Source organism: Dermacentor albipictus, chromosome 10 (genome assembly GCF_038994185.2).
Source record: "Dermacentor albipictus isolate Rhodes 1998 colony chromosome 10, USDA_Dalb.pri_finalv2, whole genome shotgun sequence".
Lineage (NCBI taxonomy): Eukaryota > Metazoa > Arthropoda > Arachnida > Ixodida > Ixodidae > Dermacentor > Dermacentor albipictus.
This window is the reverse complement of record NC_091830.1, coordinates 72,739,305-72,766,537: the sequence shown is the minus strand read 5'-3', so window position 1 is coordinate 72,766,537 and position 27,233 is coordinate 72,739,305. Positions and strand designations below refer to the sequence as shown.

Sequence of the window (27,233 nt, the reverse complement as noted above, 5' to 3'; positions counted from 1 at the left end):
TGAAGCACAAAACCCTTGAGGATTTGAGGATGAAAGAGGCGACGTCCTGTGCTGTCAGCGTAGGAAGAGCAGCGGTTTCCGCGTTAGGTGGTCGACAGCAATGATAGCCCATCGGTTTCCCGCCGTGGTCTACGGTAAAGGTCCATAAATATCAATTCCAACGGGGTCGAATGGGTGTCCTGGACATTGAAGGGGCTGAAATGAACCTGCGGCATGATGCAGTGCTTTTTTTTTCATCACTGACACTCGTGGCAGGCGTGAATGAACTTGCGGACAAAGCGAAACATTCCGCGCCCGTAGTACCGTTTCCGTAAGCACTCATAGGTCTTGAAGATACCGCCATAAGCACACCGTGAGTCAGAGTGAAAAGACGCGCAGATTGTAGAGCTCAGCGTTTGCGGGAGAACTAGGAGCCACTTCCTACCATCTGGCGAGTAGTTGCGCGGGTACACGGATGCTGAAGTGCAAAGCTTGGCGTCGCAGTGTTCGAGCGGTCAAAAGTGTGGGTGCCTCGGATAAAACGTCAAGGAGCGAAGCAATCCACCGATCGTGGCGCTGTGCAGAGGAGACGGTGGTGACTTCAAGAGCTAACAATGGGTGGTGTATAGTGGATATGGACGAAGTTTCGGTGGATAGTGTTGACCACGACAGTGCATCCGAAGCGGCATGCTTGTGTCCGGAACGATATATAACGCGGATGTATAACTCTAGCAGTCGAAGAGCCCAACGGGCAAGGCGACCTGAGGAATCCTTCAGCGAAGACAACCAACATGATGGTCCGTATATACATCAAACGAGCGGCCATATAAGTAAGGGCGGAACTTAACAAGCGCCCTGGCTATTGCCAAGCATTCTTTCGCGCTGACGCTATAGTTTGATTCAGCCTTGGTGAGCGTTCTGCTGCGTATGCGACAACATACTCTGCGAAACCAGGATTTCGTTGTGCGAGAACAGCACCGAGGCCGACACCGCCGGCATCTGTGTGCACCTCAGTTGCGGCCGTAGGATCGTAGTGCCGCAGTATAGGTGGTGACGTCAGGACATGGCGAAGGGCGGACAAGGCTTGGTCAGACCGAGAAGAGCATGACGAGAGATTGGAGGCGTTGCTTAAAAGTTGGGTAAAAGCCGCAATTATAGAGGCCAAGTTGCGCACAAACCGGCGAAAGTAGCAGCATAACCCCATGAAGCTTCGTAACTACTTTAGAGTCGTCGGTTCGGGCAAGTGGGTCACGGCACGTAGCTTAGCCGAGTCCGGAAGCACACCATCCATTGATACGACGCGTCCGAGAATTGTAAGTTTTCAAGCAGCAAAGCGGCACTTCTTGAGATTTAGTTGGAGCTGAGCGGTCTTCAGACAAGTCAGGACATGGTTGAGGCGTTCGAGATGGATTGCGAAATGTGGCGCAAACACAACAATGTCTTCGAGGTAGCAGAGAAATATGTGACACTTCAAACCCCACAGAACCGAGTCCATCATGCGCTCGAAGGTGGCAGGCGCATTGTAGAGGCAGAACGGCATGACATTGAATTCATATAGACCGTCAGGCGTGACGAAAGCTGTCTTTGAACGGTCGGCCTCTGTTAAAGGCACCTGCCGATACCCTGAACGCAAATCTAATGACAAAAAAAAGAAACTCGGCACCTTGTTGGCAATCACTAGCATCGTCAATCCTGGTAAAGGGTACACGTCTTTTTGAGTGACTTTCTTTAGGCGCCGGTAATCCACGCAGAAACGAATCGATCCATCCCACTTTTTTTTTAACGAGAACCACAGGGGATGCCCACGGACTTTGTGAAGAGGGAATAACGTCGCGTTTGGCATATCGTCAATCTGGTCGCTAATAACTTGACGTTCCGCGTTGGAGACGCTGTAAGGACGTTGTCGCACTGGCGAGTTGGAGCCGGTGTCGATGTAGTGAACACTGGAAGAAGTTCGGCCAAGGGCACGTTGGGCAACATCGAAATAGTCGCGGAACTGGTAGAGCAGCTGGAGAAGAGTAGAGCGTTCAAATGGCGAAAGTTCGTTTGCGATCGACGAATCGAATAGACCGGCAGCTGGTACACCAGAAGGATTAGGAGCACTGACGATGTCGAGGTCGCGTCGACCTGTATCTTGCTGCACCGAAAAAAATTGGCCGATATCAATGGGTTGCACGCATCCAAGGGCGTTGCACGCATCCAAGGGATTCACCTTTAAGCAGTTTGATGGGATACGGATGATAATTTGTGAGGAAGAGAGCGCTTGTTCCAATCAATATAGAGAAGGTCGAATAAGGCAGAAGAAGTGGCTTCCAACTTGGAAGGAGGCGTGAATGTTCAAAGAATGCAGCTTCATAACATATGCTGTTGCAGAACACTGAGAGCAAAGCAGCTGCTGTCGGTGGAATTTCTGTGTCTTCTGCTATGACTAGTTTGTGTGCGGCTTGATGAGCGGTGTTGTAGGACTGGTCGCACAACGGGAAGTGCTCAGGTTCAGATCTGGCACAATAAATAACGGCGTGATAATACGATAGAAAGTCCCAGCCAAGTATGATGTCGTGCGAGCAGGATGAAACTATGACAAACTCACCAATTTAGTGCTCTTTAGCAATAAAAAGTGGAACAATGCGGGTGGCTATAGGCCGAACAGGGTGTACGTTCGCTGTACGTAAGTGAATCATCTCAAGAGGCGTGGTCACCTTCCGAAGCTTGCGTCAAAGTGTGGCATCTATAACAGAAACGGCAACACCGGTATCGATAAGAGCATATGCATGGGTGCCTTCTACAAAAAGTTCGACAATATTCGGCGGGAAAGTTGGAGGACTTGAGCATTTCGACAGCGCAGTACTTGCCTCACGAACTGCTGGGGCTAGTTTTCCTCATTTTCAGGGCCTGGTGGACGACGCATGGGCGACAAGGAGTGGCGACGGGATGAAGGTGAGTGACGACACGTGGGTTGCTGATAGTCACGTGAACACGTGCTTGTTTGGCGGCCTGGACTTTCATAATGAGAGTGCGGACGATCCATGTAGTTCGGTTAACGGGCGTCTGAGTATCCTGGCGCGCGACGGCGGCAGAATCGGGCGATATAACCAAGGCCACCGCATGCAAAACAGATCGGCCGGTTGTCGCGCGTTCGCCAGGGATTTGCAGTGATGGAAACAGCCCATGTCAGGCACGGCTGAATTGGGGCGGCAGCATACGACACACCAGGAGACGGTGACGGCTGTTGAAGCTGCTGCCGCTTAACTACCTCAGCGGAACTAAGAGGTGCGGCGACAGGTTGCTTCGGAATGGGCACCGGCATGGTCTCGGAAATCTGTTCTTGAATGACGTGTTGAATCACGGCAGCCAACCGGATTGGTCACTGCAGTTGCTGCTGCTGTGGGGGCTCCTGACGCTGAGCAAACGGCACGCGACACAACTGACGGGCCACCTCCTCACGCACAAATTCTTTCATTTGCGCGAGGAGGTGTGACTAGTCAGGCATGATGTCCAGTGCAGCTACTGGTTGATTGTACGTCTGAGATGAACGTCGGGTGAGAGCATGCCGCCTTCGCAATTCGTCATAGCTGTGGCACAGGGTTACCACTTCAGACACAGTGCCAGGAGACTTCGCATGAAGCATTTGCAAGACATCGTCGTCGACACCCTTCATAATATGCTGTATTTTGGCACTTTCGCTCATTGAGGCATCGGTGCGCCTGCAGAGATCGATTATGTCCTCAATATAGGCAGTAAAAGTTTCATTGGGTTCCCGTGCCCGTGTGCGCAGCGGTTGTTTGGTGCGTAACTTCCGCACGGCCGGGCGACCAAAAACGGCATATATTGTTTCCTTGAAATCGGACCAGTTCTCATATTCAGACTCGTGGTTTGTATACCACAGCTTTGCCAGGCCAGCCAGGTAAAAGTTCGTGGTACTCAGCTTAGCAGCGTCATCCCACTGGTCGGGTTCACTAACTTTTTCGAAGGACGACAGCTAGTCCTCAGCGTCCTGGTCTTCCGTGCCCGAAAATACCGGTGGGTCTCACTGGCGAACCGGGCCAGGGTAAACGGCGGCCGGGAGAAGTGGCAGTGGTTGGGCAGCGTCATCTTGCATGGTCGAGTGCAATGTGTGGGATTGGAGTTCCAGGGTGCCGGCGATGTGCATACCCAGCACGATCTACCAAATATAAGGATGTTTATTGGACGAGACCCACAAACAGGTGGTAGCTCGGAACAGTACGCAGGCGGAACAAGATGGTGGTGTTCGAGCACCGATCTCGTGCCCTCGCTCTTGATGATGATCGCTGAGCCCGGGATGTCATTCTCTTCCTTTCTTCATTACAAACTGATTTAAAAATTGCACCAAGCTTTAAGCTATCAAAATATCAGACAGCTCACTCATATACGAGCAACGTTCTAAAGTGCTCAATTTATTTACACGCAACTGAAACTTCATTTGCAACTTCATAAAAGAAATAGAGTTGCTGTTAATTTGGTTTGGTGTCCTGAAAGGTAAAGAAAAGTGGACAGTTTTACAGTGGAGCTGTTAGACAATCGCTGGGTTTCGCTTGACGTGCGCAGCTTCGCCGAGCTGGGTGAGCGAGAGTTCAGAGAGGGGGAAAGCAGAGTATAAAAAATTGGAGGACGCTTAAGCTTCGCCTTCAAGAGTGGAACGCGACAGCGTTCCCGTCGACCCACCAAGGGGTGTAAGACAATGGGCTACGGCGCAGCGATCTCTTACGAGGCGCCCCGCATCGGACGCGGTGAGCGTCGAGCAACGGAGCGTTCGGCGCGGCAATGAAACGTGCGCCTGAGCAAGCGGAACGAACCAAAGAACTCTGTGTCTCGGAACCCGGGGGAAACGACGCACGCCAGCCAAACGTCGTGATCGGCACGGGCAGAGAGATAGAGAGATAGTGATCTAAAGAATGGAGGGACGCTTGATTCTGCAACCCGTGTGGGAGCAAGGAGAAACGTCGTCAGGGGAGAGGGAGTCCAGGACGCGACGCGCCTCGCACCTGTCCTCGCACATCCCCAACGCGCGCATGACCCGCCACCTGTCGGGGCAGCACCATACATTGAGAGGAGGGGATCTTCTGTGTTTGCCGCAAGACGGCTCTGCGTGTGCAGAAAGCGCTGAAGAAATGTAGCGGAAACGCACTTCCCTACTCGTGTAACTGCAACTTCTGCAAGTTACATGTTCATAATTACCGATATACACCGCAGTATAACTTTCTACGGCTCGTTTCTAAGGCAACAGCGCATTCACTAGAGGCGCTTTTGCACCACTTTGAAGCATGGAACTCCTGGCTGAGTGGTAGAGTCTCCGTCTCACACTACGGAGACCCTGGTTCGATTCCCACCCAGCTCATCTTGCAACTTGTTTTTATTCATGAAGTGCCTGCCGTGATTTATCGCTCACGGCCAACGCCGTGTACGCCGACGCCGACACCGACGACACCGGCTTTTCTGAGACACGAGCTCCTTAACGCTGTCGCGTTAAAATAGCATAGCGCAGCATAGCGAGGTGGCGAGGGTGGGTGTAGCCTAGTGGGGGCAAAGGAGCGGCGCGCACGCGAGCGAGGAACACGGCCCAGATCTGTGCCCTCTCCTTTGGTACGCGAAGCACAGGGATCAGACGAGGGAGGATGCGCGTTCTTATTGGCGGCTGCTAGGATGCCTTGATGTCCTCCTCCTCGTGCGCCGCTTCGTACAGAGTGGAGGCAATCGCAACGTCTACTACGGTATTGGCCACGCGAATTGCGGACGCCGTAGTAGACGCCTTTGGCGGACGCCGTACGAACACGTGGCCGGCAATCGCGTATCTTGTGTGTGGTTTGGCACTACATTACTGGCCTTCCCCCAGCTCCACTGGTCTCTGGTGTTTGTGATAGCAGAGCCATGCCTAATTGTTTATTAAGGTTTGTCAGTTTGTGTGACCGTGGAGTTATACATTTAGTTTTGCCCTTAGTGCTTATTTAGTGTCCCGTACTATCCAAAGTTGAAGAATGGTGGGCAGATTGTTCTAGAGAAACTGGCCACCCTGTATACGCAATGCCTCATGGCCTCAAGCGTACCGGAATCTTGGAAGAATGCTAACATAATCCTAATCCATACGAAAGGGTACGCCAAAGACTTGAAAAATAATAGACCGAATAGCTTACTGTCAATTGCCGTCAAACTATTTGCTAAGGTAATCACAGATAGAATCAGGAACACCTTAGACTTCTGTCAAGCAAATGATCAGGCAGGATTCTGTAAAGGCTACTCAACAATAGAACATATTCACACCATCAATCAGATGATAAAGAAATGTGCGGAATATAACCAACATTTATATATAGCTTTCATTGATTACGAGAAAGCGTTTGATTCTGTCGAAACCTTAGCAGTCATGTAGGCGTTACGGAATCAGGGTGTAGACGAGCCGTATGTAAAATTACTGAAATATATCTATAGCAGCTCCAAAGAAAGCAACAAAATCCCAATAAAGAACGGCGTCAGGCAGGGAGATACGATCTCTCCAATGCTATTCACCGCATGTTTGCAGGAGGTATTCAGAGACCTGGAGTGGGAAGAATGGGGGATAAAAGTTGATGGAGGATACCTTAGCAACTTGCGATTCGCTGATGATATTGCCTTGTTTAGTAACTCAGGGGACCAATTGCAATACATGCTCACTGACCTGTAGAGGCAAAGCAGAAGGGTAGGTCTAAAAATTAATCTGCAGGAAACTAAAGTAATGTTTAGCAGTTTCAGAAGAGAACAGCAGTTTGCGATAGGTAGCGAGGCACTGGGAGTGGTAAGGCAATACATATTGCTACGGTGTAGTATTCCCAATGACAAATAGCCGCGCAGGAAGAAGACGAAGACGACGATTGGAAGCTAGCGCGGGCTGTTGCCTCTTGGTCAACTGCGGCGTATTGCCTTGTAAATATACTTGTAAATAGCTTTTCGCCGGCGTCTTCCTACGTAACATATTTGGTGGAGGTGGACGTTCCCTGTACCTCGTCACGGAGCTTCGCAGTGGACGGTACGTCGAGCCTACCTTCATGGCTCCCGGCGACGCCAACCCGACTCCACCGGCTCCGACTCCTGCTGCCCCCTCGACGACCTACATCCCCCTCTCCGCTCCCCGTGATCCTGGCGTGTTCTCGGCAAAAGATGGGGAAGATGTCGAGGACTGGATCAGCCTTTACGAACACGTCAGCCGCAATAACCGGTGGGACCCAACTATCATGCTCGCCAACGTCGTCTTTTACCTCGGTGGCACACCTCGAGTTTGGTATCGGACGCACGAAGATGAGCTGACCAGTTGGGATTCGCTTAAGCAAAAGCTTCGAGACTTGTTCGGCAACCCCTACGGTCACCAACTTGCCGCGCAGAAGGCGCTTTCCGGTCGTGTGCAGACGTCAACGGAGCCCTACGTCACGTACATTCAGGACGTCTTGGCTCTATGCCGCAAAGTTGACGCACACATGACTGAGCCCGACAAGGTCTCCCACATCCTCAAAGGCATTGCCGATGACGCCTTCAACTTGCTCGTCTTTAACAACGTCGCGACGGTGGATGCAGTTATAAAAGAGTGCCGCCGCCTGAAATTCGCTAAAAGCCGACGTATCGACCAACAGTTTGCCCGTCTGCCCAACACCCCAGCGACATCTTCCTGTGCCGACGCTCCTCGTCCCAACAACACTGGCGATGTTACCAGGATTGTCCAGCGTGAGATCGAGGCCGCCTATCCGGCTGCGTTCGACTCCAGCCCCTCCAATGCACCCGCAGTCACTGTTTCCCTGATCCAGGCAGTTGTCCGCTAGGAGTTCGCCAACATGGGTATTCACACCATCTGCTCGGCCCATCGCCCTGATCCCTACCCGGCATCTTCGATTCCACCCCGTCCCGCACCTTCTTACCAACCACGTTTCCGCAACCCCTCTGAATGGCGCACTGCAGACGACAAGACAATTTGTTTTCACTGCCATCGAATTGGGCACATTTCTCGGCACTGCCGCAGTCGCTGGAGTTCCCTGAACCAGTCTACATATACTGCCTACTCTCGCCCCCCAGGTGGCCTTTCTCGTCCCTATGCTGCCCGCTCAGATAATGCCGCCACCGATTCTCCTGCGCCGAACCGCCCCTATTCTCGTTCGCCTTCGCCCCAACGACGACAATCTCGCTCTCCCCAGCCCCGTCGTTCCTATTCGCCGACTCCCTTCGGACGCCGCTCCCAGCCGGAAAACTAGACGATGCAGCGCCTCGAGGTGACGCTGCATTGCTCCCTACGCCGCCAAATCCTCTCCTGACGTTGCCCACTCATCTTAACCTTCTTGACGTGCAAATCGACGGTGTTCCTGTATCAGCTCTCATAGACACTGGGGCGCATTTGTCGGTAATGAGCGCGGATCTTCGTAACCGGCTGAGGAAAATAATCACGCCCGCCAGGACGCCTGTTGACCGAGTCGCCGATGGCGGAACAGCCCCCGTAATTGGTATGTGTGCCGCCCGCGTCTCCTTCGCCGATCGCTCCACTACCGTGCTATTCACAGTCATCGCTCACTGTCCCCACGACATCATCCTCGGCCTCGACTTCCTCTCCGCACATTCTGCTCTCATCGATTGCTCCGCCAGTACTCTCCGCCTCGACCTGCCTGTTCTGGATCCCGCTGAAGCACACCTTCCTCGCCTCAGTTCCGTCGACTTCGTTCGCTTGCCACCTTCGGCACTGACTTACGTTGACTTCGTGTCATCCCTACCAGTGCCCGACGGTCACTACATCGCGGCTCCTATACAAGACGTCCTCCTTACACACGGGATCACACTACCTCATACTATTTTATCTATTACGGCGAATTGCGTCTGCCTGCCAGTGGTCAATTTTGCCTTGATGACACAAGTGCTGCCACGCGGGATGTCTCTGGCCCAACTTTGCTCATTCGAGGATCACTCTGTAGCATCGATTTCAGTAGACGACAATTCAACCGACCCTCCTCTACCATCGCAGTCGGCAACTTGTACCATCGCCAACTTACAGAAAATGATTGCACCCGACATGCCCTCCGAGCACGCTCGTGCGCTCTACCGCGTTCTGATTTCCTACCAAGATATTTTTTACTTTAACGATCGTCCTTTGGCCCAAACAACAGCTGTTAAACATCGCATTAATACCGGCGATGCTCCTCCTGTTCATCGCCGCCCGTATCGAGTATCACCGGCTGAGCGTCAAGTGATTCACACTGAAGTTCGCAAAATGCTTGCCAAGAACATTATTGAACCGTCATGTAGTCCATGGGCGTCACCGGTTGTGCTCGTAAAAAAAAGAAGGATGGCTCATGGCGCTTTTGCGTGGATTATCGGCACCTTAACAGGGTTACCAAAAAGGACGTGTATCCCCTACCTCGGATTGATGACGCCCTTGACTGCCTCCACGGTGCTCGCTTCATCGGCCTTTGCTCGTACTTCCGCCGTTTCGTCAAAAATTTCGCGGCCATAGCACGACCACTAACCGAGCTTTTGAAAAAAGACGCCCGTTTCCAGTGGGGCGATAACGAGGCCTCTGCATTCTCGCTTCTCATCGATCTTCTCAAAACGCCTCCCATTCTGGCCCATTTCGATCCTTCTGCGCCTACCGAAGTCCGTACTGATGCCAGCGGTCACGGAATTGGCGCAGTACTGGCACAACGCCAGCGTGGCCACGACCGTGTTATCGCTTACGCCAGCAGGCTCCTCTCGCCCGCGGAGCGCAACTATTCCATCACTGAGCGTGAGTGTCTGGCCCTAGTTTGGGCGGTTGCGAAGTTCCGCCCCTACTTATATGGCCGACCCTTTTCCGTTATCACAGACCATCACGCGCTTTGTTGGTTATGCTCCTTGAAAGACCCTTCAGGAAGACTTGGTCGCTGGGCCTTACGCCTCCAAGAATATTCGTTCTCTGTCACCTGCAAATCTGGCCGACTACACAAGGACGCTGACTGCCTGTCTCGCTACCCGGTAGACGAGCCTGATGACGCCGACAGTAGTACCACCGACGGCATTTTCTCTGTGTCTGCCTTCGCTAACATCGCCGATGAGCAGTACCAAGACCTATCGCTGCGAGTACTCATCGAGCGTCTGCGCTCTACACCTACCGACGCATCCGTTCGCCGATATGTCCTCCAGGGCGGCATTCTGTACCGAAGGAGCTTCCTCCCTGATGGCCCTGATCTTCTTCTTGTCGTACCAAAACATCTACGACAAACTGTGCTCTTTCAGATGCATGACGCACCCACTGCAGGACATCTTGGCGTAACCCGCACGTACGACCGCGTCCGCCGCCGCTTCTATTGGCCTGGTCTTGCTCGCTCCGTCCGACGCTATGTTGCTGCCTGTGATCCCTGCCAGCGTCGGAAAACACCTCAGGTGCTACCTTCCGGTCATCTCCAGCCGATCACCGTCCCTGTGGAACCGTTTTTTCGTGTTGGATTAGACCTCCTCGGTCCCTTTCCCACGTCATCCTCTGAGAACAAATGGGTAGCCGTCGCAACTGATTACGCCACCCGATACGCTATCACGCGGGCTCTACCTACCAGTTGCGCCACTGACGTCGCCGACTTTCTCTTGCGTGACATTATCTTAGTGCATGGCGCCCCGCGACAGCTGCTTACTGACCGTGGTCGTAACTTCCTCTCGAAAGTTATCGCCGACATTGTGCGTTCCTGCTCTGTTCAACACAAGCTGACTACCTCATACCATCCTCAAACCAATGGCCTGACAGAGTGCTTAAACCGTACTCTTACCGACATGCTGTCCAAGTACGTTTCGAAGGACCACCACGACTGGGACGTTGCCCTTCCTTACGTCACCTTTGCTTACAATTCTTCCCGGCACGACACCGCCGGATTTTCTCCATTTTATCTACTCTACGGTCGCGAACCGACCTTGCCCCTTTACACGGTACTTCCTCCTGCTGCGACCTCAACAACCGAGTATGCGCGCGACGCCATCGCCCTCGCCGATCATGCACGCCAGCTTGCCCGTGCTCGACTGACGGACTCGCAAACCACGCAGCAGCGTCGGTACAACGCCCGCCACCGTGACGTACAGTTTTCGCCTGGTGCACTCGTGCTCCTGTGGTCACCCTGTCGTCACTTCGGACTTTCCGAAAAGCTCTTTTCGCGGTACACAGGGCCCTACCGCGTGCTACGCCAGGTGACGCCTGTGACTTATGAAATTGCTCCTGTGAGCTCAACCTCGTCATCTACTCTGGCGTCTAGTGATGTCGTGCACGTCAGTAGGCTCAAGAGCTACTACACCGCTTCAGAGTCCAGCCTTTAGTCGCTCCGGGACGGCGCTTTTGCCGCCGGGGGTAGTGCTACGGGGTAGTATTCCCAATGACAAAGAGCCGCGCAGGAAGAAGACGAAGACGACGATTGGAAGCTAGCGCGGGCTGTTGCCTCTTGGTCAACTGCGGCGTATTGCCTTGTAAATATACTTGTAAATAGCTTTTCGCCGGTGTCTTCCTACGTAACAATATACTTAGGGCAGGTAGTGACCGCGGATCCGGATCATGAGACGGAAATAATCAGAGGAATAAGAATGGCTGGGGTGCGTTTGGCAGGCATTCTCAGATGATGAACAGCAGGTTGCCATTATCTCTGAAAGGAAAAGCGTATAATAGCTGTGTCTTACCAGTACTCACCTACGGAGCAGAAACCTGAATGCTTATGAAAAGGTTCTACTTAAATTGAGGACGAGACAAAGAGCTATGGAAGGAATAATGATGGGTGTAACGTTAAGGGATAAGAAAAGAGTAGATTGGGTGAGGGAACAAATGTGAGTTAATGATATCTTAGTTGAAATCAAGAAAAAGAAATGGGCATGGGCAGGACATGTAATGAGGAGGGAAGATAACCGATGGTAAATAAGAGGTACGGACTGGATTCTAAGGGAAGGGAAGCGTAGCAGGGGGCGGCAGAAAGTTAGGTGGGTGGATGAGATTAAGAAGTTTGCAGGGACGACATGGCCACAATTAGTACATGACCGGGGTTGTTGGAGAAGTATGGAAGAGGCCTTTGCCCAGCAGTGGGCGTAACCAGGCTGATGATGACGATGATGACTAATAAAATTCCGCGAACATCTTCCTTTTGCACTTAGAGCACCACAAGCACTGAACACTAATGAGAACAACTGAAGCACTGTCTTTTGATTGAGACATATGTTGAGTGATTACACCTAACAAAATGCAGTGCTAGCGGCGTCTAGCAATGATCTGTTTCTGTTGCGGACGCTGCAAAGACCAAATGCATTGTTGTTATAGCGCACTGTATCGCAGCTATAGCCCTGATAGTAGGAAATGTGCATCACCCTGACGCATGTGTGGCAGCATCCTGTTTCGTTCATAAAAGATACGGTGTAATCATTACACATAAAATTATGCCGTTTAATGAAGGAAATATCTACATTTTACTTTAACGTACACCCTACAATCCGGCTCTCGTTTTATCTCCAAAGTACGGCATTATTAGATCCATCCCAAGTACGGTATAGGGCGTGTTATTACGACAGGAGATTGGGGCTGGAAACGGCTTGCCTTGAACGTCCGTCCTCTATACTACGCTGTTGACGACCGCTTTTATTGACGACACAGAACAATCACGTTTCTTTTCTTCTCATACCATCTCGGCCAAGGCGGCCGCATTTTCGATGGGGGCAAAATGCGAAAACACCCATGTACTTCGATTTAGGTGCACGGTAAAGAACCCCAGGTGGTCAACATTTCCGGAGTCCTCCACTACGGCGTGCCCCATAATCAAAAAGTGGTTTTCGCACGTAAAACCCCATAATTTCTTATTATTGTTATTATTATTATTATTCTCATACCATCTCGTCATCTACAGCATCGACATCGCCCACAGCCTGAAGAAAAATAAAGCTTCTCCAAAATTGCCTTCACTCTGATTTGAATGACTCAATCGAAGCAACGTGCATATGGAAGTTGGCCTTGCTAACTGTACTCCAATTCGTAAACAGCTTGCCACGCTTTGTTGGCTAGCAAGAATACTTGTAGTAGCGGCATTTGCACCACGAAACATTACTTCTTTAGGAGCAATTATCTTTCATGTAGTAGTGATGGTGGATAATACAGCGGCACAACTGTGAATGAGGACATTAACTGAGTGATAACATTTGCTAGACGGAAAAAATTGTTCTGAAAAACTGATGGTAGCACTAAAAGGAGACGAACGCACGGCGAAAAGTAGACACGACGACGAGAGAACGCTACTGACAGCTCGTTGATTTTTCAAAAGGGTTCAATATTTAGGAAAATGCCAACGTATGCGCACAACCGAACTGCGCCACCTTTTTTATCGCAATATTCCAAACAGTCCCAGGAGGTGAAATAATCAAACACCCAAGCAGCAACAAGTGAACACATGACCAATTGGTGAAAAGACATATGTTACGGTTTTTCAAATCTCTCCAGAAGTGTGAGCTCAACCGAGTCCAAATTTACTGAAACATCGCTGATGCACAGACCCGCTTTTTATTTGTGTGTGGAGTGCTTCCAGCAAAACTGTAGCTTTAGCGCTTGTACTTCTGCCAAGAACCTGTGCTTCTTTCAACCGTGGCACGCACTCGAAACAATCAGATGCGAAATTAAATTCTCAAGTTTGTCTTGTTTTGTTAAGTTTTGAGAACATTCCCTAAGCGGTCATTGAGGCAGCGCCCCGTCTCCCGATGCAGCACTTGCCGCAGGACAGGGGAATAAAGTATACCACTCTTAGGGCGCACCTAACGAAGACATCTTCATGCTGCGTTTTGCTACCGCGCTGACCTTGACCGCATATGCGGGGGCACAGCTGCGCCAGTTTGTTTGGCGCAGAAAAAGACAAGCAGTTGTTGTGCCTGCGGGCCACTTTTTTGAGCTAGTGTTTAACCTTATGTATGTAAGGCATCACCTCAGGTTTGGCCTTCGCGCGTTCAGGTGCAGCCTTCATTCGTCGGGGACTAAATTTCTTGAGGAGTTTCAGCGACTGCTACAAGGACCGAACAAGGGAAGCCTGCGGCAGAAAGCCTGCGAACTTGATTGCCAAAGCTAAAAAGCATTTCGTGCGGGCACGACCTTTGAAGCGCCGATTCTATGCACTGCGATGCAATTGCTCCTTCCATGGTCTTTCAGACGATTCATAGGGCAAAAGCTCTTCCTTCGCACGTGGGCAATACGCCCAACAGGTGTGTCCTTTAGTTATCCTCAGGTTGAGGTCTAAAAAACGCATCTCGCCATTTTGCGGAAGTTCATGGGTAAAAGCCAAGCCTTACCATGGTCGTTAAAATTACTTAAAGCCTGTCCTGCCGAAGCTTCAAAAGAGGTGTAATTACAAGCTTTTAAATAGATAAAAAAATCATCGACATATCTAAAAACCTTTAAAACCAAGCCTCCAATAAAATCTCGATCCAAAAGTCGTTCAGAATGAGCTAAAAAGATGTCGCACAAAATAGCTGCAACACAGGACTCTATACAAATGTCATTGCGCTGCAAAAAGACTGCCTGTCAAAAATGATAAAAGTGACACTCGCATAAAATCCTAAAAGCTTTAAAAAAACCATCAGGAGACAATCCTGCTGTGGACTGAAAAGAATGATCTGAACTGAAGGCGCTAAAACGAAGGTAGACGAAGAAATAACACGCACACAGGGCGCCTCTGTGTCTTCGTTCTTCGTCCACCATTGTTTTAGCGCCTTCACTTCACATCATGCTTATCCGACACGCCCAGCAATCCACCCTAACTGAAAAGAAAGTTCGCCTGAATTTTCGACAGTCTCTTTCCCAGCAACTAAAAGTTCATGTCGAGGGACGGAAAAAAATAAATCCGCCACATCTACAGAGAAAGCATAGCCGACACGTTGGTTGGGCGTATTCGGGCGACACCTGTTGGGCGTATTTCCCACTTACAAAGAAATAGCTTTTGCCCTATGAATCGTCTCATTCAAAGACAGCGAAAAGAGCAATTGCATCGCTCTGCATGGAATCGGTGCTTCAAAAGCGGTGGCGGCAGGAAATGATTTTTAGCTTTGACAATGAGGTTCGCAGGCTATTGGCCGCAGGATTCTCTTGCTCGGTCCTTGTAGCAGTCGCTGAAGCAATCCTCAAGAAATTTAGTCCCCGACGAATGAAGGCTGCACCTGAACGCGTGAAGACCGAACCTGAGGTGATGCCTTACATTCATAAGGTTTCACGCAACCTCAAGAAATTGGCCAGCAGGCACAACGTGCCGCTTGTTTTTTTTTTCTACGCCAAACAGGTTGTCGAAGCTATGCCCCCAAATTTGCGGTGAAGGTCAGCGCGGTTGCAAAAAGCAGCATGAAAATGCTTCCATCAGGTGTGCCCTAGGTGTGGTATACTTTATTCTCATATCCTGAGGCAAGTGCTATATCGGGCAGACATTGGGCGCTGCCTCAATGGTGGCTTAAGGGATCACTCTCAGAACTTAGCAAAACAAGACAAACTTTCGACTTTAGTTTCGCATGTGATGGTGTGCGAGTGCATGCCACGGTTGAAAGAAGCAAAGGTTCTGGGCAGAAGTGCAAGGCTAAAGCTACACATTTGCTGGAAGCACTCCACATACATATAAAGGCGGGTCTGTGCTTCAGCGATGTATCAATAAATTTGTACTCGGCTGAGCGCACACTTCTGCAGAGATTTAAAAACCCGTAATATAGGGCTTTTCATCAATTGGTCATGTGTTCCCTTCTTGCTGCTTGGGTGTTTGATCATTTCACTTCCCGTGACTGTTTGCGATATTGCGATAAAATGGCTGGCGCAGTTCGGTTGAGCGCACGTGTTGTGATTGTCTTAAATATTGAGCCCTTTCCAAAAATAAATCAGCTGTCAGTAGAGTTCCCTCGTCGTCGTGTTGTCTTTTCACCGTGTGTTCGTCCCTTTTAACGATACCATCAGTTTTAAAGAAAGTATCACCAACTAGCCCAGCACCAAGTTTTATTGGAAGTAAAAAGTGGTCACCCAAGAAAGATAAACAAGTACACGTGTCAATATGAAACAATTTGACTTAGGATCAGCAGTAAATTAGAAAAAGAAGACAAACCTTGAAAGTGCACACACTGTGTTGCCACAGCACATAAAGCCTTGTTCCAGGCCATTTTAATTGTGCTGTTTTCTCTGTAGCGGACACAAGCTCTAACGCAGCAGAATCTACGGACATAGTGTTGTCTGAAAAGTCCACTCCACGCACTTTGCAGTGCAGTTTTTCCTTTTTGCTATAGCAGTTATATGGATTATCCAGGCGCACTATTGGCATCGCCATTGCCGTGATGTTTTGTAAGTGTGCAAGGGTGACAACACCGTCGCTGCGCGTCGTACGCTATGCGTGCGCGTTGTGTTCGGGAGACAACTGCGCATTTCACAACGGGGCGCAAGGCGAAAGAACTATCGCTGCTCAATCTCGCACGCAAAAATTGGAGGACGCTTAAGCTTCGCCTTCAAGAGTGGGACGCGACAGCGTTCCCGTCGACCCGCCAAGGGGTATACGACAATGCGCTACGGCACAGCAATCACTTACGATGCGCCCCGCATCGGACTTAGCGCCCACCTATCACGCGGTGAGCGTCGAGCAACGCAGCGTTCGGCGCGGCAACGAAACGTGCGCCTGAGCGAACGGAACGAACCAAAGAACTCGGTGTCTCGGAGGGGAAACGATCTACGCCAGCCAAACGTCGTGATCGGCACGGGCAGAGAGATAGATAGTAATCTAAACCGGAAGCACGGCGAAGCGTCGTCAGGGGAGAGGGAGTCCCGCGACGCGCCTGGCAGCGGTCCCAATGCGCGCGCGGCGCTCCTCCTGTCGGGGCAGCGCCGTACATTGAGAGGAGGGGGTCTTCTGTGTTTGCCGCAAGATGGCTCTGCGTGTGCGGAAAGCGCAGAAGAAATGCAGCGGAAACGCACTTCGCAACTCGTGTAATTGTGACTTCTGTACGTTACATGTTCATAATTACCGATATACACCGCAGTATAACTTTCCACGGCTCGTTTCGAAGGCAACACCGCATTCACTAGAGGCGCGTTTGCACCGCTTGGAAGCATCGGACTCGTGGCTGAGTGGTAGCGTCTCCGTCTCACACTCCGGAGACCTGGGTTCGATTCCCACCGGGCCAATCTTGGAAGTTGCTTTTTATTTATGAAGCGCCTGCCGTGATTTATCGCTCACGGTCAACGCCGCCGACGCCGACACCCGACGCCGACGACACCGGCTTTTCTGCGACACGAGCTCCTTAACGCTATCGCGTTAATATACTGAGCAACGCCTGGAGGCAGCGCGGGAGAGAGGGGAGGGCGCGGCTTCGACTGCGCCAACGAATGTGTACTTTGCACGGCCGCGGCCGGACCCGCGTGCCGTATCTTGAAAGGCATCTGCAGACGGCTCATAACTTTGTGTGCACTGCGTTCTCGCCGCGTTTACGTTGGAGCGATAGACCACACGAAAGTCACTTCGATCGCTGCTGCTGCCGTGCCTTATAACAACAGCGTCCAGAGCTTTTGCAGCTAGTTTCCGCGCTCATCGAATGCGATGTGTCCATGTTTGCTTGTTCGCGATGACACCATGCTTGTTATTTCAATCAGTAAGCGAATGTCTCCAACTTTACATAACCGGCAAAATAGTGTCCTCGCTTCGTAAGCTGTGTACTTATTTGCTGTTGCAACCGATTCTTTGCCAATTGATCGAAACTGCGACTTCTTATCTAGGCTAGTTTCTTCACAACACCTATACTGCATTTATCGCAACTGTATCTCCACCACATCTGGCTACGCCTAATTTTGCATTTGTGCACCTTTGGCTTCGAATGTGTCATCAACTTTTTTTTCCGTCAAGAGGGCGAGCAGCGAGTTGAAGGCACCGGTCTCGGAAATGCCTCGCTCAACTGGATCTGTGGTTAATAGGTTTAGATGAGGGAGAATTTTTATGAAGAGACTGGGTCATTACGGCAGCTAAAACGTTGTTTCATGCCATTTCGCTGTTCATTTCTTTTTCGAGTTTTTCATTTGCAGCCCAACTCGGCAGATTGACGCACATGCCCGTGCTGGTCATGCCCGAATATGTGCGAACATGAAATTTAACCACAAAGGGCGCGAAGTTATATGACCCTATTACCGAGCTTCGTTCGTACTATCCGCAGCATTACAAACTAAGTTTGAAATAAAATACACCACGCTGTCACCTAACACTGCTGGACAAGCAGGGAAAGGTTTTGCGCTCCACATATATTTTGAGAGCACTGGCACCACTGGGTGTATTTCGGAAACCAGAACGAGCCATCGTATAGTAGACGAGTTTTCCATTATCTGCATTTCATGCACATTGTTCTAGTCTACATGGCGATGTGCTTGCGTGTCATTCTTCGTTGTCATACTGATAAAAACAATGTCAACAGCATAAAAGAGGCATGCATGACAATGTCTAAGCCTCACATATGGCACCCACTCACAGTAGTGTGTGTGTGTGAGAGTGTTTGTGTGTGAGCGTGCATGCATGCGTGCGTTAGCCCAAGCATGGCGCAGTGAAAAATGTGTTTAGGTGTATATAAAGGTCGAAAGCATCTGCAACGTCAATGTGAATAGGTACTCGGCAGTGACATCGCCACGTATTTTGTATATCAGCGCACAGTATTCACATGCTGCAGGGGCCCTATATTGCTGTAATGCAAAGGTACAGAAAAAATTAAATTGCTCCAATCTTGCATGTGGCGGTGCTTGATTTCGCTCGTGGCCTTAGTTAAAGTAGCAGTTTCGGCCGAAGAGCCAAATAATCATTTCGCGGAACCTGACAACTGAAAGCTCCACCACAACTGCCTCTGCACCTGTAGTCAGAAAAAACTAAATTTTAAAGTCGTGTAAGGAAACTTCGACTTTTACAGTCATCTCAATGGCCGCGTTCTGGTTACATTTGCAGATAAGTGCTTGGCCGTTGGGCTACATAATTATGAAATAAATAAATGTGACGTTTTAAGCAAAACAAAGAAAAATATCATAATTCATATTTAAAACAGCGCCAAAAAACACGGACAAGAGAGGACACAGGACGAGCGCTATATCATAATGTACGAAGCTTGTACGAATGTACAGTCGACCAAAAAAGTTTACGGACCACGGGGTCTCAGAAAATGCTAAATATACGAGCTGCCTTTAAAAGTAGCCTGTAAAACCGTACATCACAATGTTGTTCGTATATACCAGTAAAGGCTGGAAATGGGAATATCAGGCTGCATTTGGAGGCTGCGGAGATATTCCGCTTTTTGTCAGGTCTCTTGGTCCGTAAACTTTTTTGGTCGACTGTACATTATGTACGATTGTACATAATGTACGAATATCATATTGTACGAAGCTTTTCTGGATCAGTTTCATATATTACTAAAAAGGCGAACATCGGTGTCCAAGCAAAAAAGGAATTTGCAGATAGTTTGCACCACACAACCTCTAGCAAAATACTTTATAAAAATTTGTGTGCTATCAAACTAACTGTAGCCTATCTAGAAACCGGGAGTCTCAGAGTGCTAAAGTATGCGCATGCATATTATTCGTATTTCACATAATGCAGTTACATATTATCTGCATTTCTCTTCTCTCTGAGGCATGATATTTCTTTCTGCGCGAACGCGAAGTACTGCGATGATTGACATCGGCAAACCGCATGAAGATTACGGCGAGCTCAGCTCGCCGTATCCCAGCGTTACCCACGGCGTTACCCAGCTTATGGGTTTATTGATTATTAATGCAAACCAAGGGAGCAACATCGACGCCCAGTAAATCTGAACAAACTACCACATTAGCTAGCCTGAATGCAGCGCGCATGGAGAGATTAAGACTGAGAAATAACGTTACCCCGTCATGATAGGGGTAAACACAGCAAATTCAAGAGCCGGACGTCATGGCTGACATGTTGGTTACCGTGTATTCTGGCTGCGGAAATTGTGATCAATCGTGGACGATTCAATGGTGGGGGCATTTTGCGGTCCTTTTCAGCAACTTTGCTCTCAACGGTGAGAGTATAAATATTGGACTAACCTCAAAAAACTGGCAGAGCCGTCAAATTGGTTTAAATTCTCAGCATAACGTCGTTGCAATTGCGAATTCTCCACGGTGTTTGTTTTACTGCGCTGTAATCGACAACGCATTTGCTTTGGAGTGTTGTCATCGACAAACTTTGTTTGTACCTGTTGTTTGCCATTATACAAATGTATACTGTTGATGACTAGTGCCATTCTTGCATCTTTCTTGAGAAGATGGAACGCCTGTGCTTTCGGTTGCCAGCGCTTTCGGACACTGCGTGCGTTCTGTATGTATGTGTGTGTGCAGCGTGTTGCTGTGCGTGCCTGTGTCAACGAGCGCGTCTGTGTCTTTAGTACGTAAGCGCATTTGAACATTGTTTTTAATGTTGTTCAATGTGTGCTTGAATGCGAGGATGTGCTAAATGTTCTTCATTATAGATCCCTGCTTCAGTGTAGGGACACTGATATTTTGCTCGTTTCGCATCACGAAGTTTCGAATTGCGCTGAACCATCACGGGCCGACGGAGTACTTGGCATTTTTGTAGTTCAATTTTGTATCGCAGTAAACAGATGATGTTTAGTGAGATTACACGCTATTTATTTCTCAATCTTGCTTTCTTAATTGTTGAGCACATGAAGCTCAGTTATTTTCTCAAGCTCTGTAAGCATGCAATGCACGAGTTTTGAAGGTCTTAGTGCAAGTTATTTCTCAGAGAAACAATTGTGAGGTAGTCGTATGCAAGTTTTAGTCATGGGTTTTTACGTAATTTTAGTTAATTTTATATATTTATTACAGAGTGCGACAAGTGCTGGCCACTATATCATATTTATTCACTGAGTTATTCACGCTGTGTTTAGTGATTCTTCTTTTCTTACATGTGGGCATCCATGGCTAATTTCATGCCTGGCTGCTACGGTTTTACACAGGCAAGCTCCATTTCCCGTTTAATGCAGGCAATGCAAAGTAGCTACCAGATTTGTATGTTATAATACTGCGGGCGCTATTCGGTGTCACGGAAATCCCAGTTAAAGACATCATCTTGACTTTCTGCTGCAGCACACTACCCGAATACGTCAATACGCGCCATGTGAAAATGCGTGTTTGACCCTGCATGCCCCACCAATGAATGTCTCAGCTTCGAATGCCAACTATTCCTCCAGGGCTCTCAGCACTCCCAAAACCACCTCACCTCTGCATAATGCGCTTCGCACGAACATCTTGCCGACAATTGCGATGACACATCCCAGTGCGCAAACTCGGATGATGGGCTCCTGGCACGCCCTAAGCCATATCCATTATGGAAGAATTATTAGGTTGTAATAACCCTCAAATTAAAAAAACTGTCCATTTAAAGTGGCGCACAAAGTGCTCTTGCTTGCGCAAGGAACTCCGTATGTTGAATTTTCATGGGGTACGCAGTGGAAGTGGTATGTGCTGCTCACCAACTAGCAAGAACAGCGAGCAAGCATCCGTGTCTGCGAGATCTAGGCTCTTTGTTCGGCCAGAGAGGCCCAGAACAACCGCGAACGCATCCCATGAGGGCGCACCCTGAGTGTAGGTAGAGGCGATGGATACATCCCCAACTGCATCGGTGTCCCAGATGCCGAAGGAACGGCGCAGCCGTCTGGAAGGTACCAACAATGACAAACCCTGCATCATGGGTGCTGGAAACGCGCCGGAGTTACTAACGCAGTTTTCATCTCTCAAACACAGAGCACAAAACACATTTAATATGGATACACATGTATTGTGAAATATAAGGATGGTTCTGCACAACTGGGAGGAAGGTAAATAACTCCTACAAAAGCATAACTCAAAGTTGCGGAGTGTTCAAGAGACAGATCAAGAACTCTCACGAGCAGGTTATCTTCGCCAATGCAGCGTCTTCTGAAAAGTTCGTGATGGGGCTGACACCTTCTGCAGTGGTATAGCAATCTCTGCAAACAAGCTCGTCATCATGTAAACCTTACGGATGCCCATGAGGCAGTCACAGTGAGGACAATTCTGTTTGACCGGTTGGTTACTGTCCGATTCGTATATATATATATATATATATATATATATATATATATATATATATATATATATATTAGTCATATAATGAGAAGCCAACAAACACTGACACCAAGTACAACATAGGGGAAATTGCATGTGGCTAATACATGAAATAAAGTAATGATAAATTAATGGAAATTAAAGTGGATGAAAAAACAACTTGCCGCAGGTGGGAACCGAAGCCACAACCTTCGCATGTCGCGTACGATGCTCTACCAATTGAGCTACCGCGGCGGCGTTTCCCCATCCACTTTCTTGGGTATTTATGTGTACTAGTAGAACCCTGGGAGTGTTGGCTTCTCATTATATGACTAATAATTATCGGGTCCCTCGGTTAACCCCCTTTCTTCTCGTATATATATATATATATATATATATATATATATATATATATATATATTGTTGTGACCTGTAATGCATCTGTACGCAACTCGTAGTCATACTCAAGGATTCCACATCATATGCTATTTCCTGCACATTACACATGGTCTCGTCAGGTTTGCTCAGCACATCACACAAATCTCGTAAATTTTTGAATTCTCATAGCACATCATACAGATCTCACGTACTTCGCACCCAGTATCCTTAACTCTGTAGTGAACATCACACAGATCTCATACGCTTTCGGGAATGTTTCTTTAAATACGCGTTGTATTGTCCACTTTTCATCAAATCTGTAGGATATGCATAATGGTGTATATTCTGGTTCTCATATATATTTTTCTACAGGCCTTTTCATATAAACGTATTAGCGTTTTATATTATTGAGACATTCTAAAGAGGCAAGGTAACATAGTACGCATAAGCGATAATGTTTTTGCATCAAGATGTGCAAATTACAATATGACTCCCCAGATATACAGAAAATTATTGAATGGTTTAGGTGGGCGGTTATCAAAACAAAATCACTGTTTCCCGATCGGGTGCCATTTGTCGGTCTGCTTCTCTGCATTTACTGCTGCAAAAGCAACTGTTTTCCCATTCATTCAGTTATTCACTGCTGGAAAACGCGTCATGCGTTTTCCAATGTACAGTGCGTTTTCCAATTTGTACAGCGCTCGTAGACGTGTGCCTATGTTCACTGTTGATGATTTTTTTTTCCCTGAAACTCAATGTGAACTTGCGTGAAGGATAAGCGTTTGACTTTGTGTGTGTGGGTCATCCAGTTTCGATGAGTCTGAGATCCTGAATCTGCGTGTCTGAATGTACCCAATATGTATGAGTCTGTCAGATGTTGAGGCTTTGCCAGCCTGCTTTTACATGATTGCATTGAGTTCGTCCGATTAATTTGAGCTGGGTTCTTTTTCCGTGAGCTTGCGTCCGAATATCTTTCTGGGGCACTCTTTATTATTGAGTGTATGGTGAAATTCTCGAGTGTTGTCTCAGTGAGCCCTCATCAGTTCTATTTCTCGTAATCCTTGCTCCATGTCTGTGCAGTTGAGTCCCATTTCGCTTAGTCTAATACCAAGTGAGCCATAAGGAAAATGTGTCTTGTTAGTGTGCTTGGATAAGGAAATAAACAGCAATGCTTAATTGAAGAATGGGGGATAAAATATGTAGGGCTGCAGACAGAAAACATTCGTGAAATTTTGGACGAACATATGGAGGCATACCGATTCGCCTACGAATATTTGTATATCTTGCCGCAGCCTCAGTTTGCAAGATCATTTTTCGTACCTTTGCACTATAAAGTCGACGTTGTGTCCTTTATCAAGCAGTTGATAATATTTTTAAGTGGAGCATAATATTCAATATTATGCAAAATATTAGATTGTAAGAATGCTTTTTGTACGATTCGAAAATTGACGAATAATATTGTTTTTCCATTTTCATGAGGTGGGGGAATTCTAATGCGTCAATAACCATATCACTAAAAATGTGTGGGGCCGAATGTTGTGAAATTGCGTTGCATTAAAACGTAGGGTGACGGGCATTGTGCAGCGCTTGGTGAACGATTAGCAATATTGATCTGTGGTATGGTACCATTGGCTCTTCATTTTGGTACCTGCACTTCCACAAAATCTGCGCTACGCCTTTACCGAAAACGAACAAAACGCTTACCTCAGGGCTTGGATGCTTGTTGTAGACTTCAAGTTTGTTGACCATATAAATGAAAAAAAAAAGATATATTTAGGTCTTTTAGGTGAAACTCAATCAAACGTTTGAATTTAATTTTTGATAAACAGTAGGATGTTCATGGGCAAGTACAGCCCTAAAAAATTTGCATTTCCACCAACACACATTCACCATTCATTACAGTTTAACAGCACAGGAAGCTCAGCAGTGGCGGCTTTTGAAATCCTATTTCCAGGCTACTCCAAAGCTATGTTCGCCTTCTAGATATTACCATAAGTACTTGTAATTTTTAGATGTGGACATCCACTTATTATGTTTTTAATTAAAGTTCCTCTGCTCACAACAATGCACAGTATAAGCGCTGTGTTTTCATGCAGTGCTCTGTAGTGAATGAACCCAATCATTTGATGAAGATACACATGTGGCAGAAGTCTGGTAGGAAGGGTGGCTGCTGGAGTAAACGACTGCGGCGCTGAAGAAATCACTGACGCCTACTCTCTTTTCTGTTATTGTGATAGGTGAACTTTCTACGTCATCGTTGGGAATCGCAGTACCACTGGGTTTCGCATAATTTGGGTGTATTTACTCTGTGTGTTAACGAATGCCGTATACGTAGTGTAAGTGTTAAACTATCTGAAAACCAATGTAGCTGAAACCGTGTCTTACTTTCTTGACTAAATTATTCCTCTAAATTTCAGAGTGCAAGCCCGGAAGCTAACCTCATGAAATATAACATTCACAGCACATCAAATTTATGTAAATTCTTCTCCAGCTATTGAGCAATAAAGGCGGAAAACAATGGCTTTGCACAAATCTGAAAGTGATGTCGATTCTCTGGCGTGGCTTTTTACGGACAGCGTAGGGACGCTTTTGCGATCTCATTACAAGCCCTTCACGGCGTCTTAAAGCTATTAGGGTTACAAGAAACATTGCCATGCTTACATATGTCGTGTCCGCGTTAATTGGACCCGCGTATAGTCAGAAGGCCATGCGAGCACTTCAAGCCAAGCGCTTAGCATTCCTAACGGCGCAAGTACCTCAGCCCTTCAGGCGAAACTGCCAATTTGTTACCTGCACCAAATTTTTTCAGTTACCGCAGAAAAAATTGCGTAAACGTTATTATCGCCATTCTTGTGTGTACACTGGCAACCTCCAGTTCAGGACTAATTTATACAGCTATGTGAGCAATTAGCGCGCGTATGTTCATTACTGATTTCATTAGAGATCTTAGCGAACGATTCGTTAGCAACCTTTCCTTGAAACTAGTTAGATGAACAAATGAATGTTTATTAAACAAGCCGCTGTAGGAAGGAACATGGCACTGGCTTCGAATTGGTTTATTACTAGATTGCACTGAATATCCAGCCACAAGAAACCATCAGGCAATATCATCAAAACATGTCACTAAACATCACACTTAGAGAGGACCGCGCCATCATTCGTCATAGAGCACATGTAATACCTCCAATCACAGTTGAACTAATCAGGAAATCGTACTTCCTGTAAATATCAGCACGAAGATGGGAGACTAACAGATGTTCTACCAGCCCTTGTTATGAAATCTGATTTAGTAATGTGTCGCTTAAGTTGGGATTGGTGCTTTTTCAGCACTTCCCGCCAATCAAAATTTGGCGTACATCCACAATCGTGGCAATGAATTCCTATATGTCTCTGAATTGGCCTCTGCTCATTGTAGCAACGGTTTTTTAAGCCCTTGAATAAAGAAGCGACACGTCAGGTCTATATATCGCCTCCCACAGTAACACATAATCAAATAAACCACCCCAACAATGCAAGGCACAAAACGCATGTTGTGCCAAGTATAACACAGTGGTGCGTGGGTCGAGCGAATTGACCGTTTTAGAGAGCCGGTGCAGCTTATCAGGCGTATAAAACACTCCGATAATCTGTCGACCATTTATTCTATCTGTGGGAGACGTTGAGCCCATATGATGTGACTACTGGTCCCTTTCAATCATAATTTCAATGCTGGGCCTCTGGGCTATTCTCTTTCTTTAGCTGTTTTGATAGCAGACCGTAGAGTAGCCGTGTACCCGAAGCACTAAAGCAGATCTGCTAGAGGTGCAGAGCTGCGCTGCATGGCATAATGACTGGATTTCATGAGGGCATTAGTGAGACATACATTAATAATGCTTCGCCTAACCAGCTTAGCAAGCGTCGAGTCAAAAGTGAACAGAGGTTTCCCAATTCTTGGTCCGAGCAGCCAGCACACGTGGTAATGTCAAAGAAGAATATTGAACTCTAAATATTTTAAGCTGATGTCAGAATCTAATGAGCCAACACAAGTGGATAAGAGGAGTCATTAAATGTTGCCACTGTTTCACCTTATATGTGCTCGAAGGCGGCGTCACTGCAATGGACAAGAACCTAAGAGTACCCTACAAATTGGCATACATTGACGACACTTCATTTATGTAGCAAGCTCATTAGCAGCCGGTCGTGATGAGCGAGGTAGGTGTCACATAGGACTTGTGCACTTGGACTTGGGCCAAGGATAACCCAATGCAGTTACCACTACCTTCAACGCAGTCCTGTCATTGAAGAACACAAACGTAGAATCCCGGCAAAAAAAAAACAGAATCAGTGAGGCTGTTGTTACTTACACGAGTGGGATTCTTGAAAGCAGTCGCACCAAAGGAAACAAAAGCGTCATCAACACATTGCAACAACTTTGCGTGCGGCAAAGAATAATAGAAATATTTGATGTGGAGTAAAAAAAAAAAACTTGTAAGCCCCTATTATTTTCTTTTAGGAAGTTTTACAAAGCATCGGAGTTCTTTATCAGAATAGGGTCATCAACTGTTGGCAATCTATTTTACTTTCTGAAAATAGTGCTACAGATTTTTACCACGTCCCCCTTTCGAAAGAAATAACCTCCAAAGGGCTGCCCATTTTCTGAGTTGTAGCCTTGTAGCCGTGAAACACATAGGAAGGGTAAGTTTCTTATACTTATCGACTGCTTTGGTCAACTTTACCAAATCCAAAAGCGTCGCATGTTTTTAGCTTCCGACTTTACATTAGACGGGGAAGTGGCGTCCTCAAGGCGAAAAATAGAATCAACAGCACTTGTAGCCTTAGTCTT

General features: G+C 47.8%; 1 protein-coding gene across 5 annotated transcripts in view; it reads right to left on the bottom strand.

The window, feature by feature from the left end:
* The window catches only part of LOC135898184 (uncharacterized), a 160,199-nt gene that overhangs the window by 70,589 nt on the left and 62,377 nt on the right, over positions 1-27,233 (bottom strand). For all 5 annotated transcript variants that reach the window (XM_065427004.2, XM_070527436.1, XM_070527437.1 and 2 more), the window contains exon 4: positions 24,116-24,141. In XM_065427004.2, the coding sequence (XP_065283076.2) occupies positions 24,116-24,141 (26 nt within the window). The remainder of the gene's footprint in view (positions 1-24,115; positions 24,142-27,233) is intronic.